The sequence below is a fragment of the Trematomus bernacchii genome, unplaced genomic scaffold, assembly GCF_902827165.1.
Source record: "Trematomus bernacchii unplaced genomic scaffold, fTreBer1.1, whole genome shotgun sequence".
In the NCBI taxonomy this organism is placed as follows: Eukaryota; Metazoa; Chordata; class Actinopteri; order Perciformes; family Nototheniidae; genus Trematomus; species Trematomus bernacchii.
In genome coordinates, this window is record NW_022987727.1 from 6,721,535 (window position 1) to 6,739,693 (window position 18,159).

The following is an 18,159-nucleotide window of genomic DNA, read 5'->3' on the forward strand; positions in this document are numbered from 1 at the left end:
CATGTAAAGATTACGTTTTGGAGCTTTAAATATATTTTCAGTTTCCGACTAAGAAAGTGGTGGAACGTGTTTTACATTTAAAATGAATAAAACTAAATGTGCCAAATTGTGGCCAGGGGGGTAAAGTGGCCCCATGCAGATCTCCTCCCACCATACCTCCATCCACCTTACTTGGAGCAGACCAGAGCCATATAATAGCATATAATTATATCTATATGGCGCTGGGGCAGACCCATCACCCTCAGCCTTCGTTCTGATTTCACTTCCACATCTTTACAGTATGTGACTGCATTTTGTAGTGACACTCTTGCAATGAAAAGTATCTTTCTACAGACAGAGAGGATATAAACATGTGGAAAATTACTCAAAACAGATCTGTGGTTGTTCCCGCCTCCAGCACATTTTGGCTCGATGACACACTTGTTGACTCACTAGGTGAACAATAATGGCATGGAAATAATTAATGCGAGCATGCAGTGCCTCCTGTTGGCCACGAGAGGGAGCCCTCGAGCTGTTTGCAGCCAATCAATCACATTTCAGTTGTCAACAAACAGAAGGAAACTGTAGAAAAGTGTACAAAGATAAAAAAAAAGCAAAACATTAGCTTAGTTCAAACTGATTAAAACGACATGTACAGTTCCAAGTCAAACTCTGACGTTTTAAATACTTGAATGGAAATCTTGCCCTTTTATCTTGCCAAACCGGATTATTAAGTTATCCAGCGACAGTAACACCATCTTCATTTAAATATTAAAGATGCTTATCTGTGAATAAATGGTTCCGCAGATGCAAGCCCCTACCTGCTTCGAATAATTGTCAGTTTGCGATGATTGATTGCTTACCTGCGGTGACGTAGGCAGCGCGGCTTAATAGGCGCCTGCAAACAGAGGAGGAAGTGAGTGAGTTCAGCGGAGGACTACTTCTGCTACTGAAAGCCGCACTTAACCACGCTCCGGACAGCAGCCCCCTGAGGACGGACTGAGTTTGGATATCATTCAATACGAAGGCTGGTGTTTGTATGGTCACCTCGCACAGGTAAGACAGCCTGTTCACAATCTCAGTGTTTGCTGAACTGCGTTTCACCTCGCTGTTATGAACCATGGGAATGTGAGGCAGACATTTTTTTCTCCCACCCTAATCCTTCTTACAAGGAGCGAAGTTATTTGACAATCGGGGTGCGAGTGAACAGAAAGAGCAAGCAACTTTTTGTATTCCTCTTGAGGCGCAACTGTATTTCAAAACTGCTGTAAGAGCTTTTTTTGACTCTGTTGTGAATGTATCTAATATTGACACTGTCCCTATAATGACATGGGCCTGAATAATAACTTGTTTACACTTTAAACAGGCTATACTCTTTGCACAGGTTTGGGGTATTTGTCATAAAGAAAGAGTGACGTTTTTCTTCTCGTTTCTGTTGCGCACAGATTTGCTGTAGCAGGTATCCCCTGTGGGCTTTGGTGTGGACAAGTGCAGTGTAGGAGTGAGCGGTGAGTCACGGGTTGAGTCCCTTGATAGGAGTTTTAGGACTGAGACACAACCGTCTGACTGGGAGTGTGTAAATTGGGAATTGGATAAGAGTACCTCTTGGAGCCCCACTGTAGGTCACTGGTGGTATTTTAGGGTCATCAAGACAAGAGAGACTTATATTACTCCTGCTGATTACTCATGTTTCCATTTGGTTTGTACATGTTTGCTGCATGTTTTTTTTTAACTTGAAGTAAAGTCATTTTACCCTCCTTCAATGTTGTAGGTGCTGCAGAGCTCAGTAGACCAGGAGGCGGGAGGCACCATGTCCAACAGCCAGTCAGACAGCTGCATGGGCCACCAGGCCCCTCTAATTCTGGAGAGCGTCTTCTCCACAGAACTCCATATATCTGAGCCTGGAGATGATTGCTCCCCTACACCCCAATCTGAAACACCCCAACCACAGGAAGATGTAGTAGACAGGCTGGTGGTGCCTCAGCAGGTGGTTTTGAGCACCCAGAGTCCTGCAGCACGGAAAGTTGGCAAAAACCAGCTCATCCCAAAGAAGTTGGCCAGCCGGCATAAAGTCCGCCACCACACCACCGTGGTGACCTTCCCTGTGGGACTGGAGAACTCCACCAGTGCGACCCGGAGCCGCCACTCAACTCAGGGGCCAGATTTGTCCTGGGAGGATTATGACAGTGATGGAGACGGCTTTGCTTTGAGGAGGAACCGCAGGAACAAGTCATACAGAGCGGCCGTGACCAGCCTGGACATTGAGGCCATGGCGTCGGGACAGGGGACCGCATCCACGCTGAAACCTGTCAAAGAGGACCGAGCAGCCAGTCCTGGTCCAGCACGCAGCCCTGGACGCAAGGTACACAGGGATAGGGATGGGGTCAAAGGGCAGTATTGTACTATGTTACTTTATCATAAACTCATAGATTTCCTGGAATTTGTAGTTGAGGTTGTCCAATAACAATTACTGTACAAAGTAAATTATGATTGTTGTAATAGAGGACTAACAGAAGCAACATTCTAGATGAAAGTGCCAAGTTTGATGCCAGTGATATCCTTTAGTTTAAGACAGAGTATAGCTGATTCAGTTTTGTTTTTCCAATAGCCTCATATGTCACAGTCAGCATAGCCATTAGCATTGGCAGTGACCTCTGTTAAATTCTCCTTTTAGTCATAGTGATGTCGATGGCGTGTTCCCACAACTGTTTCCTATCTTCCAGACCAGTACATGTGGAGGAAGGCCCCATAGTGTTTACAGGAGTATACTTAAACAACAATCTTCATTATGGGATTAAAAGAAGGGGTGAAAAGAAAAGCAAATTTCGGGAAAAAAGGTCTAATAAAGTGTTATTGAGATTTATGCATTCTACAGCGTTAAACACTTCACTGCTGTCTCCCCTTTAGAGAACCCTGGGGAGAAAGAGGAACCAGAACAAGCGTGGGTCCTTCAAAGATGGTATGTAATGTCACTCTGTCCATTTCTCTAATTTTGCTATAAGAACACAAATAGATTGGAAATAGAACTGCCGTTAGGTGTTTTTTTTGGTGTTGAATGTGTTCTCAATTCAAAATGTAAAGCCTAAAACTGAACTTTATAGCTGGATGCAATCAAATCTGTCATAGTGTAGAAAAGGTCCCTTGAGGCATCAGGAGAGGACAGAACAGGAAATCATTCACTCTGAATGTTCCCAGTATGCTGAATGTCAGATAGCTGGGTTTAGTTGAATGTTGAAACTAAACGCTCCTCCTTCAACACACTGTCACTTCTCCTGTTTTGCTTTGAGCTATAAAAATGCAGGCATGAGAAGGTTTGATTAAATAGCTGTTTGTCACTTGTAAGAGGTGGGGCTCAATATTTGTAGGATGAAGGATTGGTCATCTCAGAAAAACAAGATGACCAATTTCCATCTCAACTCATCATCAGCTTCACATCCACATTAAACACTGTGAGAATAGAACCTGTGACCTTTCACTAACTAACACCCACTGCTGGCATAAATCTGCATTTCAATCTAACTAACCCTGTCACTTTGTTCCAAACCGATGCCTCCTCACCTCCCACACTTTAATCCGCGAAGTTACTCATTGTCATATTAAACACTTAACAAAATAAAGACAAATAACTTAATTCAAAGGCATCCGACAGATTTGTGGGTGAATTGCATCATAATCCTCCATGCATTAGCTTGTTGTGAGAGAAATAACTCAGTTAAGAAATGACGTACTGTATTTTCACCCTTTCCAACTATGGTTTTTAGGAATTTGCTGTGATTTTCCTGCGTCTATAATCATGAAAATAGTTTTTTACGTGACTTTAAATTCTGAAATAATGTCCGCTGAGACATAACTGAAGTGTTTGTTGATGCGATCCTCAGCTACACCGTGCCTCTACCAGGAGATCCGAGAGCGAGGGCTGCACTCCACCAACCAGGACGAACTGCTGGACGACTTTGTGGTGGTGGAGCAGCCTCCCGTGGAGGACCAGGGCATCGTGGTGAAGAGCTACCGGCCCGTACAGCTCACATGGAGCCAGCTGCCTCAGGTAAACCCCCACTGCACTGACAAACATAATACACATTGAGGGAATCAAAGAAGTCTGATTACAAGTTCTGTTTATTAGTTTGCTCTAGATTCCAGAATACCCACTAAGCTTGTCTGACTGGATCGAGTCTTGACATTTCCACCATTTTCAAAACAAGCTTAATCTCGAATATACAGCGGAATGCAAAGTTTAAGATTAGTTTTCTTGTATCTCTTACAAAGGTGAGGGACACGGGTATCCTGACATTGATCTCACCTCTGGAGAGAAAGAGACAAGAGGTAAGTGTGTTTGTATGTGTGTGTTCAGGTATGCATTCAAAGTATGCCTATAAATGTCCAGTCACAAAGGGAGAAAATAACGTTGATATGAGAGGAACAAATACCGACAATTCTATAGACAATACACTAGACATAGAAAACGTCATTTGAGTATGGCAGTTATATTTCATCACAAAATAACTTATAGAAAGCAGTTTAACATCACAGACTGGCGCCATCTCTACAGTGTGAAACTATCTGACGTTGGATTTCCCCTTCAGTCTAACAACACATGTGTCAATATCAAAGGTCTACCCTGTGTGCACTGCAGTCCTTGAATAAAGCCACACCCTGCCAGTGTGATCACACTCAGCCCGTCTGCTGAGCAGCTGCTTGTCTCACTCTGTACCTTTAGCCCCCTTATATTCAGCTTTAGTACGAGTAACTTACTGTTACTTTTACGGGCATAAAATCATTTTGCTTAAGTTTGGGCCTAACTGAAATGAACTAAACACACTGCTTTCCTATTAAATCAGGAAAATGGAAGCAGGAAGTAAATCTCCCCACCATTGTTCAGACAGAGAAGAGTTTTACCAGGTCAACCAGACAGACTATTATTTACTGCTACTTTGTGAGAAACGTCAACATTAATGTTGGTGTAAGATTTTCAGAGATATGTGTTCTTGATTTAGCTCAGCTAGCTACTGCCCTTTGGTCCTGTCTGAGGACACTTGACTTTTACAGGAGGTGATGTCATCACAACCTGATGGCTCACTTATCAGATCCTGACCAAAAACAGAAGAGATTACCTCAGCCCTCATTTCAATGTATTCATACATACTGTCATACAGTAAAAACCACAACACTGCTACTATTTAACCACTGCTGATCTGTTTTGAAGTCTGCTGGTATAGGTAGCTGATGTCCTTCAATAATCCAGTTTCAGTCTATTCTAAAACATCCAGTAAGAACAGCAGTAAATGTCGGATATACAGAATTTAAATGACCAGAACTCATTTAATTCACAGCATATTGATTATTTGTGTAAGAGACGGGTCTGTTACACATTTTTTTTGTTTAAAACCTGCAAAAGCAGAGGCCATTTATTTGGATCTCGTTCAAAGGAATTCTAGGAAATCTAGGAAATCTAAAAAGAACCCAACATTTGAAGTACATCAAAACCTCTGCCAAAAATAACATACCCTCAGGGATCAAACAATAACAGCATCACATGTTGTTATTAACAGTTTAAGCAGGAATAAAGTGCATGTTGTAATGTTTGTGGATCCTTTATTTATGGTCTTCTTACAGGCCATTTTCGAGATAATCACATCGGAGCATTCGTATCTGCACAGCCTGGGCATCCTGGTGCGTCACTTTCAGAGTAGTGAAGCTCTGAAGAAAACAATGACAGCCACAGAGTACCATCACCTCTTCTCCAACATCTCTGTTATTCACCAAGTCAGCAAAAGGTGGGCACAACATATGCTTACTCTATTGTGTTTGTGTGTGTGTGTGTGTGTGTGTGTGTGAGTGTGTGGTGGAAAACTAAAGCTAGGGGAGGATTGTTGCCACATTAAAAAAAAGGATCTGATGATGTTATCAGTGTGTAAAGCATTGTAATGGACTGATTATCTGCATACTGTATCTACAGATGTTTAAAAGGGCTGCACATTAAGTTTTTTGTCACACAGTTAATGTTTTTTTCCCACGGATATGTTGTTTCAAGCAGTAGTTGATTTAAAGTTTCAGGTAGAGTATTTGCCCTAAGTATGTTTCAGTATCCTGAAGGCCCCATCAACGTGTTAAAACATGCTGGCCAAACTGGTTTTGCTGCCTTGCTGTTCTTCCCGGGCTTTGCAGTGTTATGTGCCTGAGAGCGGCCTGTGTTGCTGTGTGCTTTGTTGGCTACATTATTTTGAATGAAAATAGATCCAGTTTTAGCAGCAAGAAAACAACTGTCCTTCTATCTTTTAATCCTCTAGTTCTACGACTCAAAGTAAAACCGGATCTGTGAAACTAGAAGGCAGAAAGTGTCCCAGGAGCTGTGACCTGACTCGCAGTATCTGTGTGTGAATGTGTGTCCTTACTTTGCTTCCTGGGTTGGGCTGCTTTCCAGGTGTCATTTTACTCCTTTTTGTTAAAAAGTCCCTTAGCAAGGGTTGGGCTGCAAGTCATTTATCCTTTTCTAATAATGCAGATAATGGAAAGCCTTTACAATGCTTGAACAGAGAGTTTCACCTGGATCTTATAGTAGAGCAGAGTTTAGTATTTTATTGCATTGACAGATTAGACTGTGTGCTTTCAGGATTTTTCTGGACTGCACATTTTTCAGAATCCAACAATTAAATGAAGAAGGACGTCTTTTGTTTTCAAAATTCAGGCTTGAATAACTTCTTCATGTGACACAACACATACAAACCTTACTAAACATTACTATTAGACTCAATATCATCTTAGATTGTTGATATTTCAATATGGCGTACATGTGGTATTTTCCTGGTTGCATTATAGTAAAGACGTTTAATTTTTATAAACTTACCAGACTGGGCACGTTGCTGTATTGTTTGGCTTTTCCACTTATTCATTATATCCAGTTAACTGATGAATGTCATTCAAAAATCTCATTGTCTGAATATTTTTTTAAAGATCAATAGTAAAAACAAGGTGGTTTACAGTCAATGTTTACAAAATCCGATGAAACCTTATGACCTTAAGGTGACTTCATATTAGACTGTGGTACCTGTTTCAGCTGTGTGTATCCTACTCAGGTAATTAATCCGTGGGAGGGAAAACACAGTATATTCACTTCTTTACTTACCTCCCCCTCCCTCTCTCTCTCTATCTCCATTTTCAGGTTTTTTGAGGACCTTGAACGGCGTCACTATGACAACCCGGTGATCAGGGACATTAGTGATATTGTTCAGAACCACGCTGCCCACCACTTTGAGCCCTACATCGTGTACTGCTCCAACGAGACTTTCCAGCAGAGGACGCTGCAGAAGCTGCTGTGAGGGGCAACACAAACTGTAACAGCTGAGCTAATACTGTATATTCTGAATTTGCTGAACTTCCCTGTTTATTCCATCTGTAGGACCAGTAACACTGCGTTCAAAGAGACCCTGAACCAGATTGAAGCGAGCAGTGAATGTGGAGCCCTGCCCATGATCTCTTTCCTCATCCTTCCCATGCAGCGAGTCACCAGACTGCCCCTGCTGCTGGACGTCAGTTTAACCTTCATTTTGTTAACATGATTGACATATTTGAAGACACAGTGTAGGAGTCTAGCTATTTCTTCCTACTTGTTAAGTCCACATATTTATGCATCATAGAGACATTTTTGGGGAAACGTATCCACACAACTATACGCGCATCTAAACTAGGGTTAATGTTACATAATTGATGATTTTCAGCTACACATTGAGAGGTTGTTTTGCAACATAAAACAGTACATAACAGTACATAAATAACTGCTATGTTAAAGGTTTCGTAACTGTTGTCTCCCCTCACAGACAATCTGCCAGAAAACTCCAGACAAGACGGCGGAGTACTTCGCTGCTGTCTGGTCGCTGCACGCCATCAGCAAGGTAGAGATGTTGTGAAAACACTCTTTAATGTCAATTGGTTTTGGGTTATCATTGATGTTTGATTGTTATTTCTACAGTTGGTCACGAGCTGCAATGATGGAGCTCAGAGAATGGAGAGAACAGAGCAGATGTACACCATGCAGAAACTCATGGACTTTGGTAAAATCAAAGTAAGTTTTGTTTCTGCAACAAAACATCTTGAGGGGAAATTGCATATTGGAACTTCGATCAAGCTTTGTCTTGATTCCAATCATGCAGTTGTGATGCATATTCTGTTTTCTGACCTGAGATGATAACTTGTGTCCCCCCCCTGCAGCCGTTTCCTCTGGTGTCGTCGTCGCGGTGGCTGAAGAAGCGTGGGGAGCTGGCCCTCTGCAGCGAGGAGCTCAGCATCTGGAGGGCCTTCAGCAACCGGAGCTACTACCTGTTCCTCTTCAACGACGTGCTGATCGTCACAAAGAAGAAGAGGTCAGTGGGATCAAATACAGAGTTCTCTGCTCACTCAATGTATGAACTAATATTAAGTGGAAAAAAACGGACAGACATATCTTTAAAAAAAAACTTTTTCCAAAAGGACTGTCAGGATACCTCTTGCTGAACGATAAATTGGTCCGGAATTAATTTTAATAAACAATATTCATTTAATTTTAAGACTATTTTATGCCACAAGACAATATAATGGCATGTATATAACATTGCATGTTAACTTTTTAATTCTTAAGAAAATGCGTAATAAATTAAACATTAAGAGGATAAAAACCACACAACCAAATAAATAAGATTGCTGTTAACAAAAATTGCAGTTCAATTGAATATTAATGATACAAGTAACACCCCAGGAGTGCTGGATAATAAGTCAACAATGTTGTAATAATGACAAGCCTATTCTCCAGCATGTATTCATTCTAATATCAAATCAAATCAAATCAGGTTTTATTTATAAAGCACATTTAAAAGCGATTTTTGGTCGAGCCAAAGTGCTGTACATGTAATAAAAACACATTACTACAAAACACAATAAACGACAATAAATTACAACAGATATAACTTAAAAAACAAAATAAGAATAAAACACACGGAATAGTCAGGAGTCGTGCTCCGCTCTAACTAGAAAGCCAGAGAGAAGAAGTGTGTTTTTAGTTTTGATTTAAAAACCCCTAGGGTCTGGGCCGACGTCACATGGAGGGGCAGAGTGTTCCAGAGCCTAGGGCCAGCTGCTGCGAAGGCTCGGTGCCCTCGGGTTTTTAGCCTGGTTTTGGGCACTACCAGCAGCAGCTGGTCAGCAGACCTTAAAGCTCTGGCTGGGGTGTAGCGCTGGAGCAGTTCAGTTGTATAGGCCGGAGCCAGCCCATTTAGGATAGGATCACTTCATATTCATTCAGCCTCTCATAATAAAACACTAGGACAGGAAGTGATGTCATTGAAATGTAAAGCTTCTTTTACACTCCTAATTACTCTCACTTTAGATTAAAAAAGAGACCAGTGGGTAAAATGCAGACTGAGACTATATTTCGAAGCATTTCATGAGCTTTGTGCACTTCTCCTGCTGGACCCTGTGGACACTGAGTAGATCCAGCTGCTGACAACATAAGGAACAGATTGAAATGAGTGGAAGGGGACAGAGAAAGGAGAGAGCATGGATGTTGTGCTTGCATACTTGAGATTCTTCAATCTTGCATTCAGCGTGTCAGCTCGACAGACTACGGCTCTCTGTTTTGAGTTAGGGAGAAACAAAACAATGTCAGCACTGAGGAATACGCTTCCTACAACACTGCAGTCATTTTCAGCTCGTTAAGTGGAGACTGCAAGCCAGTCTTCAGATGATAATATCTAGAAAATGCTATTGGCATATAACGGAATGTAGTTTGAATGTGTTGATACATACACTATTGGCTGGGTGTGCAAACACTTACATTCCCATTATAGCTGTGGATGATTTAAAGAATTAAAAGAAAATATGAGTAATATATAAATTTGTTTTTTCAGTGAGGAGAGCTTTGTGGTGATGGACTATGCTACTTTGGAGAATGTGGAGGTGGAGGTGGTGGAGGAGGCAGAAGGACGGATGTCTCCACCCTCCAAAAACAGCTCCAGCCACTATCTGTCCTTCAAGCTGCTGATGAGCAAGAACAGCGACGGCAGAGCGGAGCAGATCTCCCTGGTGGCCGAGTCCAGGTACAGCCGCTCTCATCCCCATCAGCCAAGAACTTTACATAATAAGCACCGTTGTTAACCCTGTATGTTTGAAAAACTCAAGGTTTAAGTATAAGGAGTATATACAGGTATTATTTAATAATAAGGTCTGGAGAGGGAAACATTTTCTGTCACAAACTGGCTACATATCTGCAAATACAATCTCGCTTGCACTAAATATTGGTGGTTAAGATTAAGGTGGCAAACTATATTGATTTTTTTTTTTATATCACATTCACACGCTATCATGGCTCATGGAAAATCCCTAAGGGAAACCATGTCTGATGTTTTGCGTTTGTCTCCCTCTACTGACAAAAGTTTTACTTGCAACCTTACATGCTCCTTTTCATAAAGCACTCATAAGAAACTGAATGTGTGTGTTATCAGATGTACAATACGTTAAACATATTTCACCGTATTTTTTTTATCTCCGTTTCCAAGGGTGGATCGGGCACGTTGGATAGTTGCTCTCACAGAACACAAGCAGGCAGGAGTCTTAACCTGCAAAGATGGTAAGTCAGCAGGTTGTTTACAAAGGGAGGAACCCCTTTGTAAATACAGCATTCCTTAAGCCTAACCAGTTATAGTGTTTAAAAAGTGACAATTAATACAAATCTGTTTCTTACCTTTCATGTGTAAATTATTCATTAGTCATGAAACTATTTCTAGTCAGTCCTATTCACACTACTAATACAGCTGCTTAGGTTTTATCTTTTCTCCAGAGATTTAAACTACAAATGTTCGATCTATTTGAATCCTGACTCAGGGTTTACAAGGTTTTTTACAATAGAATATATTCAAATAAAAAGCATTATTAATCCCATTTGACTCTCACCCTGCATATATATGAAACAGATGTCGGACTATGTGATCCGACCTACAGTATGTGCCAAATGTGCCTTGGACATCCACAGAACCATTTTTAAAACCAGACAGATGTGAAGCAGTCATTCAGAATTCAGTCCAAAGTGTCCTTTTATGTCTTAAGGCAAATGCACAGAATTTTGGATAACACACAACATATTTGTTTGATGAAATAAGCAGTCAGAGAGCACAGAACAATGCTAATTGCCCTCATCATGCACTATTAACAAAAGTAAAGTGTATATCTACTCTATGAATCAGATTTGTTCCAATATGTAATGGGTTCTTCCTTGGCCCATGCTTAACCTTCCAACAACATCTGATCTGTATTTTTGTTATTCTGTGACAACAAACCCGCTGATGCAAACATAAACTCTTTAAAGAAGTAATACTCTTGTTTAAAGATCTACAAGCCCTTTTGATATTATGTCACTTGCATCATTCGAACTACCACCTTCACAATCACCATTCACAGAGGCTGTTTGCATAATGGCTTTAGTTTAACATGAGCGTGTCTCTCTGTTATCTGATTTCACTATCAAAGGGTGTGTCTCTAGGGTGCATGACACATTCCAGGAAGTGATGTGTTTAGCAGGGTGGCACATTGTGTTCAGAGTACAAACAATATGGTTTTTAAGGTAACACTTAATCTACAAAATAGTCATTTGTCTCAATTACTCGCCATATTATCTTTTAACCTTGAAGAAAACGTTTCTTAAACAGGAAGCAAAAAATTGAGAAAAACCTTGATGATTTGAAGATTGGGCTGCGTTCAATTAAAGCACATTTGATCAAAACATCTTTCAACTAAGTCTTGTTCTATTTATGCAGTAAAATACAAGTTTATTTTATCAGTTGTTTTTAACTAGTTCTTAAACGCATGCATTCTCCCTGAACCTCACTATTTGGAACACGTCAGGACTCGCAGACGTGTAGATCACCTGTGAAAGCTTCAGGTTGTTTGTGTTTTTAAATAGTATGTTTTAAGCGAAAATGCATGTTTGGGAATTAGTGAACAAATGACTGATATACACTACTACGATTTAAGTTGTTTGAGTGTGTAAATCCGTTTTTTTTTGTTTGGCTGTTTTAAACCTGACTCCCCTTTTTGTGAAGGATTTTAGTTTTGTTTGACGTGAGGCATGTAAATACAAGGTAACCCTAAGTAATTGATAAACAAATGTAAATTATGCGGATGAAGTATTATGTTATGTCTCCTTCAAGAACCATGTACAAAGACTTTAAATACAGAAAAATGTGATGTCTCTTCCATAAAAGCTTTGATTGTGTGAATCACATTGCATTATGGGAATGTGTTTCAGGTCTTCCACAGTATGAGGCCAACAAATCCTACATGCCAAAGGAGCTGGATGAGTTGGGGCTGAAACAGGCTGAGCTTGTCATCTTGTTGCAGAAAGAGGAAGGTGAGTGTGTGCACATACTCTCATAGCATCATCTTCAGACCTCTGTGCTCGTCACTACAATTCATATTAAAACTTGCAAGAGTGCTAAGATGGTAACTTTGGTCTGCTCTTCCTAGCATGGTGCTATGGGGAGAGGATGCGCGATGGAGTGAGAGGCTGGTTTCCTGCTACCTGTGCCACAGAGATCACAGACCTCATGGCCATTGAAAACAACACGCAACGTATGAAGCGCCTGCGCAAAGAGACCAATGTTTGAGAGATGGACAAAATAACTACCATTGAGAAGATTGGTGACGCCCATTATGTTCAGTTATTAAGACTGCATTGTTTCGTACTGAACATTCCATGACTAAATGCTATACTACCTGTTTACCAGGATATGAAAAGCTAAAATAATTGCCACCTATGTTGTCCTGGTACCAAGGTGATCTACGTTGAATACAATGCGACCATGAGGGTCCTGGGTTGATTCCAGCCAGCTTCATGTTACCCTTATCAGACTGTCCAACCCAATTATTTCAAAATATGACGATCAGGATGAATTGACAGTGAAATCTCAGACTGTTTAAAGGTATTTTTGTTCACCTTCTATGTGACCATTAAAGAAAGGACTTTAGCAGGACTTCCCACTTGTACAGCACAACCTTTTGTTGTGAATGTGAATTTAAAACCTACTTGCTGTTCTAAACAAGGAACCTGAAATACAGCCTGGGACTTTTAATTTAAAAATCTAAGAGCCCCAACGTTTAACTCAAGTCTACATGACTGTAGTATGACTGTATCCCACTGTACCATTACCTAACAAGTTGGGTAACTCGATTTTATGCTAAATGTTGGTTGCATTCCGTGTATCACTGCAAAATGTTGTATAGGGTTTCTTTATTACCTTGTGAATGTGAACCCAGAATCAGAGTATGTAAAAGATTATATTTACCACTATAAATGCAGTTTATGACACTGCTTTGGTTCTGAAGGTATTCATATTTGAAAAGCAAAAACACTCCCTATGTAACTGAAAGATAAATTAAGTTGGTGTCATTGTTCAAAACCAATATACTTGAAATATAAGAATAAAGCAAACACTTGAGACAATGGTCCTGGTTTCTGGATTTTTATTTGAGCTTGCATTTTGTTAAAATGTTTGAATACATAAAAAGTTATTTAAAAATGTCAAACTGACCAGATATCAAATTCTATTTTTTCTTTAAAAACCATTTGGTGTAAAAACTTAGGACAGATTTAGAAAAACATTTGCTGTTTCCCCAAAACTTTTTGTAGCTGTCACATAAAAATTATGGAAAAAAAAACAAGTCTGCATAGATTCTGCAGGCAATCGGTGGTAATCTGGTCAAATACATGGTGCAAGCTTGTGACGATCGTCAAGTCAAATCTTTATTGCTCAGATCTTGTTTGATGTTTCTTCTTGTTGACAAAAAAACTGCAAAAGAAGAAAAATAGTAAATTAGTTGACGTTCTGTATGCTGTTTTCCAGATGGCAGATATTGAATAAAGATGTTGCTATGTAGAGAAAACAATAGATGGTGTCCAAAAGTTTGCCTTAGGGTGGAAACGACAGTCTAGCTAGCCCAACTTAGCTCTAAAATGTTAAGTTTCCTAGTTGTTAATGTTGGATTTATTGGAGAAGCTATAAACTCACCCGGACGATGGTAAAAGATGGTAGGTGCCGGTGGGCAGGTTGTTTCCTACTCAGCCCCACCCTGCTGGGCCTCGGGAGCGGACGTTTTCTCTGCAGGTGGGTCACCTCCTGTCTTGGCCTCCTTGTTTTCTGGGCCAGGTTTGTCGCCAGCCTGTGGGCGTCTGCGGCGGTAGTTGAAGTTGCGGCGATAGCGACGCTGGCGGGGCTGTTGGTTTTGACCACCTTCGCCTCCCTGATTCTCCTTGTCCTCCTCGCCTTCCTGTGCCGGTCTGGGGCGGGGTGGAGCCCTGAGGTGAACAAGCAAACGTTACTTTAATGAATTATACAATAACTCATAACTTGGAAAAAAATGTACATAAGCAAAATTTGAATGCACAGCTACAATTTGAGGTTGGGCTTCAACAAAGGGAGAGCTTTTCCATCCAAAACAGGAGGCATTTGTTTTGGGGGTTTGAATTTTAAATGTAGACAGCCCATTGCTTTTCTCTCCCGTTGTTAAAGCATTTCGCCAATGAAGCCAACACGCAAACCTTGGTTTGAAGCCTCTGTAGTAGCTCTGCCTCGCTGGTTGTTTGCCTTGATCAGGACCTCCCTGGCTCTCGTCGCCCTCGCCTCCCTGAAATCAAAAAGATCAAACCACTTACACGCAGCTTTCATCAAAGATAACACTGGGCCAACTGAATATTTGTTATGCAGTGTACAGGCCTTTGGAAGGAAACTGGCCAGATTTCCACTTAATGTTGAGGCTGAGAACATCAGGTAGCTCCAGCATAACAGATTATTTTGGTCAATTTGCGAAATATTGGCCAGACCCCCGATACACCAAGATTCTTTGCTCACAACCACGTGAATGTTGAAATGAGAGGGTGTTGTGTATGACATCAACATATCAAGTGTCCCGAGTGGGACTGCTGGGTGCCTGCTTCAGAATGAAGCCCTGTGCCGGCGTACCTCAAGCATTTATCCACGTGGTGCGTTGGTGTATGGGGGCCAGCGGCCGTAGCGTCTACGTACAAAGTATGGAGGGTAGCGCCGTCTGCCGGGATAAGCGGGTCTGCGCTGCTGTGGCTGGGATTCTCCTTCAGGGGCGCTCTCTCCCCCATCTCGGCTGCCTTTTTCACGACTTCCGTTGCTTGGCTCACCCTCTCCGTCACTCTGGTAGTTGTCTGGATATTCTCCAGCACGAGGAGGGCCCCTTCTTCGGGGATAGCGCCTGAAACGGTTCCGGTCAGCAGCGTACTTACTACCCTGGACTGCACTGCCTCCTGGGCCGGTGACATTTGCCGCCTCTGCTCCCTTTTTGAAAAAAGAATAGCAAAAATTATAATCGAGGAAAATAAATTAAAAAAAATGTGAGCTGAATACTAAAATAATTTCTTTGGTCAAACAAAGCTAGGCTTACCTTTTCTCCCTCAACTACGTCAAACTCCACAGTTTCTCCATCTCCAACACTACGAAGGTATTTTCTCGGGTTGTTCTTTTTGATGGCCGTCTAAAAATCATGAAAGGTTAAGATGTTAGATTTGATATTAAAGATAATTTTAAATTATCATTTAAGAAACACTACCTAAAACTTACCTGGTGTACAAAAACGTCCTCTTTTGTATCATCCCTAAAAGATAAAAGGAAGAAAACCCTCAGTTACTGGAAGTTAGCAGCATCTTGTTACAGAATGCAACAATGTATCTGCTTAGGGTTAAGTACTATGCATAACAACAGCCTTGAGACAAGCAGACAAATGGTCTGGTCAGCTCTGTAAGCAAATCAAAGCGATAATAGGATTGACAGTGTTCCTTCACACACAGAGATGATATCAGGGTCTTAAGGACATGGGGATAGGGGTGGAGTCTACTTACCTATTGATGAAACCATATCCATTCCTGACGTTGAACCATTTGACTGTACCCAAGACTTTAGTTGCTGCAATGAGGCACAAAAAAAACAATTATTAACCAAGCTATGGTAAGTTATCTCAGTCTGTAGATACTGGGAGTGTAAATGTAATACACCAAACATGCTAATTCATGTATCACAAGACCTCTACCAATGAGTAACAAATAAGGAATCAAATAACAGATGCTGAAAAAACTAATGACTGGATAATGTGGGAGTTATATTTAACTCCCAACTGTCACTCTTTTTATAGGTCGTGATACTTGTGGGTGTTTAGTGCCAGCTGCACTTGGTGTGAGGTATGAACCAAGAGCATTATTACCCAGAAATGACTGCGCTTTTTCACATGCAGAACTTTAATGTCTCAGCCAAATGATTAGTGCCTCCGTTTTATAGAATGCTGAAATATAGCATATCAAAAGATATATGCTACATTAGCTGTGGTACATAGCAAGTTGAATTACTACAGACCTACTGTCCCATTTTAATCCGCACTGCTCAGTATGTGAGCGTTCACACGTGGTAGAGTCGCGCCCGGATATGTTAGCAAGCAGCAAGCCCAGCTGGCTGGTTAGCATAGTTGCTAACGGGGTCTCAACCATGTGCTTGGATTAAAGCCAGCAAGCGGAAACTACTGTAGCACACAGTGTACCATGTATTTACAATAAACCATTGGGGTGATTTGAACTAAATAGGGCGGTGTTATGGTGGTTTATGTTTTTCATTGAACAGGCAACTTAATGGCAAAAGAATTCCGTGGGATCCTACGGCGGACATTTTGGGTTCCTCTTCAGCCATGTAAATAGCTAATGTAGCTTCGTTAGCCGACGAGCTAACGTTATCATCCTGGTAAGTAGCTAACTCTAGGCCCCTGCATTAGAGCGAAATTCGACAACCGACAGTTATATTCCAATGTATTTATTAACCAGAATCGCTATGATCGTTTTGCCAGGTCACGTTGGCTACGAGTTTGCTGATGTGTTACGAGATTTTTTGAGAAAAATCTACTAACGCGGAACCATCCGTTCCGTGTGAACAAAGGGACGGCCAGGAGCTAACGTTAGCTTGCTTTCGACGACAGTAGTCGTGGCCGGCTAAATTAGCATTACGAAATAACTTCGTGTGCCACCATGATGCTTGATATACATTATCGCTATCGTGTAATGCTGTAACGTCAACTGATTTTGCCTAATTTGTTTGTGTTAAGAATGGCACTAACGTTGGCGTGGAGACCAGAGTCCTTAAACAACCTCAACGGTCGTTCCTCTGGCGACCAGTCGGTAACATAGATTTCTGAGGCGGCTGTTTGAGGTTAGAAGGCCGGTGAGCAGGAGAGATTAACCGGTTGAAATGCAGGATTACATCTAAAATCACTGTTCTGATCTTAAATGTATGTCAGTTTGACAAACGCTTACTGGTTGTAATCAGGTATTTAATAGATTACCAAGCATTGGATATGTACAGGTTGATTCGATAACCAACGACCTACATTACAACTGTCATTTTTTATGTCTTGTCTGGTGGGGCCATATTCTCTTCTCTTAAAAGCAAACATCTATTTGGTTTCCTTTGAGATAAAAAAAAAAAACTGCTCATCGTCAATATCACATTCAAACACTAACGTTTCTTTATCAGACATCTGACACGTTGTACATTATCAGTATACCAAAAAAAGCTATTTCCCGAAATTAACATTTAATGTATAATCTGCAGATTTCCCCTATGATCGTTGATGGCTTTATCAGAATGTTAGCGAGGTTTTTCAACCGTTAACGGAGCCGGTGATCGGTTGGTAACGCTTGCAACTGCCGCTTTTGCGCATTGCCTCTACGGTATCCCAAACCACGTTAGCTAACTAGCTCATTTCCAGTCTTACCGATGACCTTCTTATCCACCGCGGAAGCTTCGGCTGCCGGGCTGGATGGGCTCTCCGCATCGGCAGCGGCATCAGGCGGCTGTTGTGTCTCGGCCTCGCTGCTCATGGTTACTACTGGTTGGTAATGGCTTCTGCCGGCGGCGGCTCTCTGCTATGTTTCCCGGTGCTAGATGGTAACCTGGGCCGGCGGTGGTGGGGGCTACTGCCTTGGGGCTCTCTGCTTTCCTCTTTCCGCTCCCGTTGCCGATCGAACTGGGCAGAGTGAGATGGTGTGCTGGGGAATGTTCCTGCTCAGGGACCCGCCCAAATGTTCTTCGCATTGGCTACGAGAAAGCCAACGCGTTCCTGTTGGCCGAAGCAACTGTCAATAATGTTTGAGGAGAA

The 18,159-nt window shown here is 41.5% G+C and overlaps 2 protein-coding genes across 3 annotated transcripts; one reads left to right on the top strand and one right to left on the bottom strand.

Moving 5' to 3' along the window:
- Positions 1 to 879: 879 nt before the first annotated feature.
- On the top strand, positions 880 to 13,656 carry arhgef16 (Rho guanine nucleotide exchange factor (GEF) 16). Of its 2 annotated transcripts, XM_034144630.1 has the most exons (16): positions 880 to 1,035; positions 1,425 to 1,487; positions 1,751 to 2,341; positions 2,887 to 2,938; positions 3,858 to 4,024; positions 4,246 to 4,302; positions 5,593 to 5,753; positions 7,139 to 7,291; positions 7,376 to 7,505; positions 7,794 to 7,868; positions 7,946 to 8,038; positions 8,185 to 8,336; positions 9,855 to 10,043; positions 10,503 to 10,573; positions 12,248 to 12,349; positions 12,466 to 13,656. In XM_034144630.1, exons 3-16 carry the CDS (start codon positions 1,790 to 1,792, stop codon positions 12,603 to 12,605), a joined length of 2,094 nt encoding a protein of 697 aa, XP_034000521.1. In that variant the 5' UTR covers positions 880 to 1,035; positions 1,425 to 1,487; positions 1,751 to 1,789; the 3' UTR covers positions 12,606 to 13,656. The 2 variants fall into 2 exon arrangements, with proteins under 2 accessions (XP_034000521.1, XP_034000523.1); XM_034144632.1 differs by lacking the exon at positions 1,425 to 1,487.
- ybx1 (Y box binding protein 1) lies at positions 13,445 to 18,059 on the bottom strand. The gene is made up of 8 exons (XM_034144633.1): positions 17,776 to 18,059; positions 15,863 to 15,926; positions 15,585 to 15,618; positions 15,409 to 15,498; positions 15,021 to 15,302; positions 14,537 to 14,622; positions 14,007 to 14,293; positions 13,445 to 13,787 (listed from the first exon to the last, which is right to left on the bottom strand). Exons 1-7 carry the CDS (start codon positions 17,879 to 17,881, stop codon positions 14,053 to 14,055), a joined length of 903 nt encoding a protein of 300 aa, XP_034000524.1. The 5' UTR covers positions 17,882 to 18,059; the 3' UTR covers positions 13,445 to 13,787; positions 14,007 to 14,052.
- Positions 18,060 to 18,159: the final 100 nt, after the last annotated feature.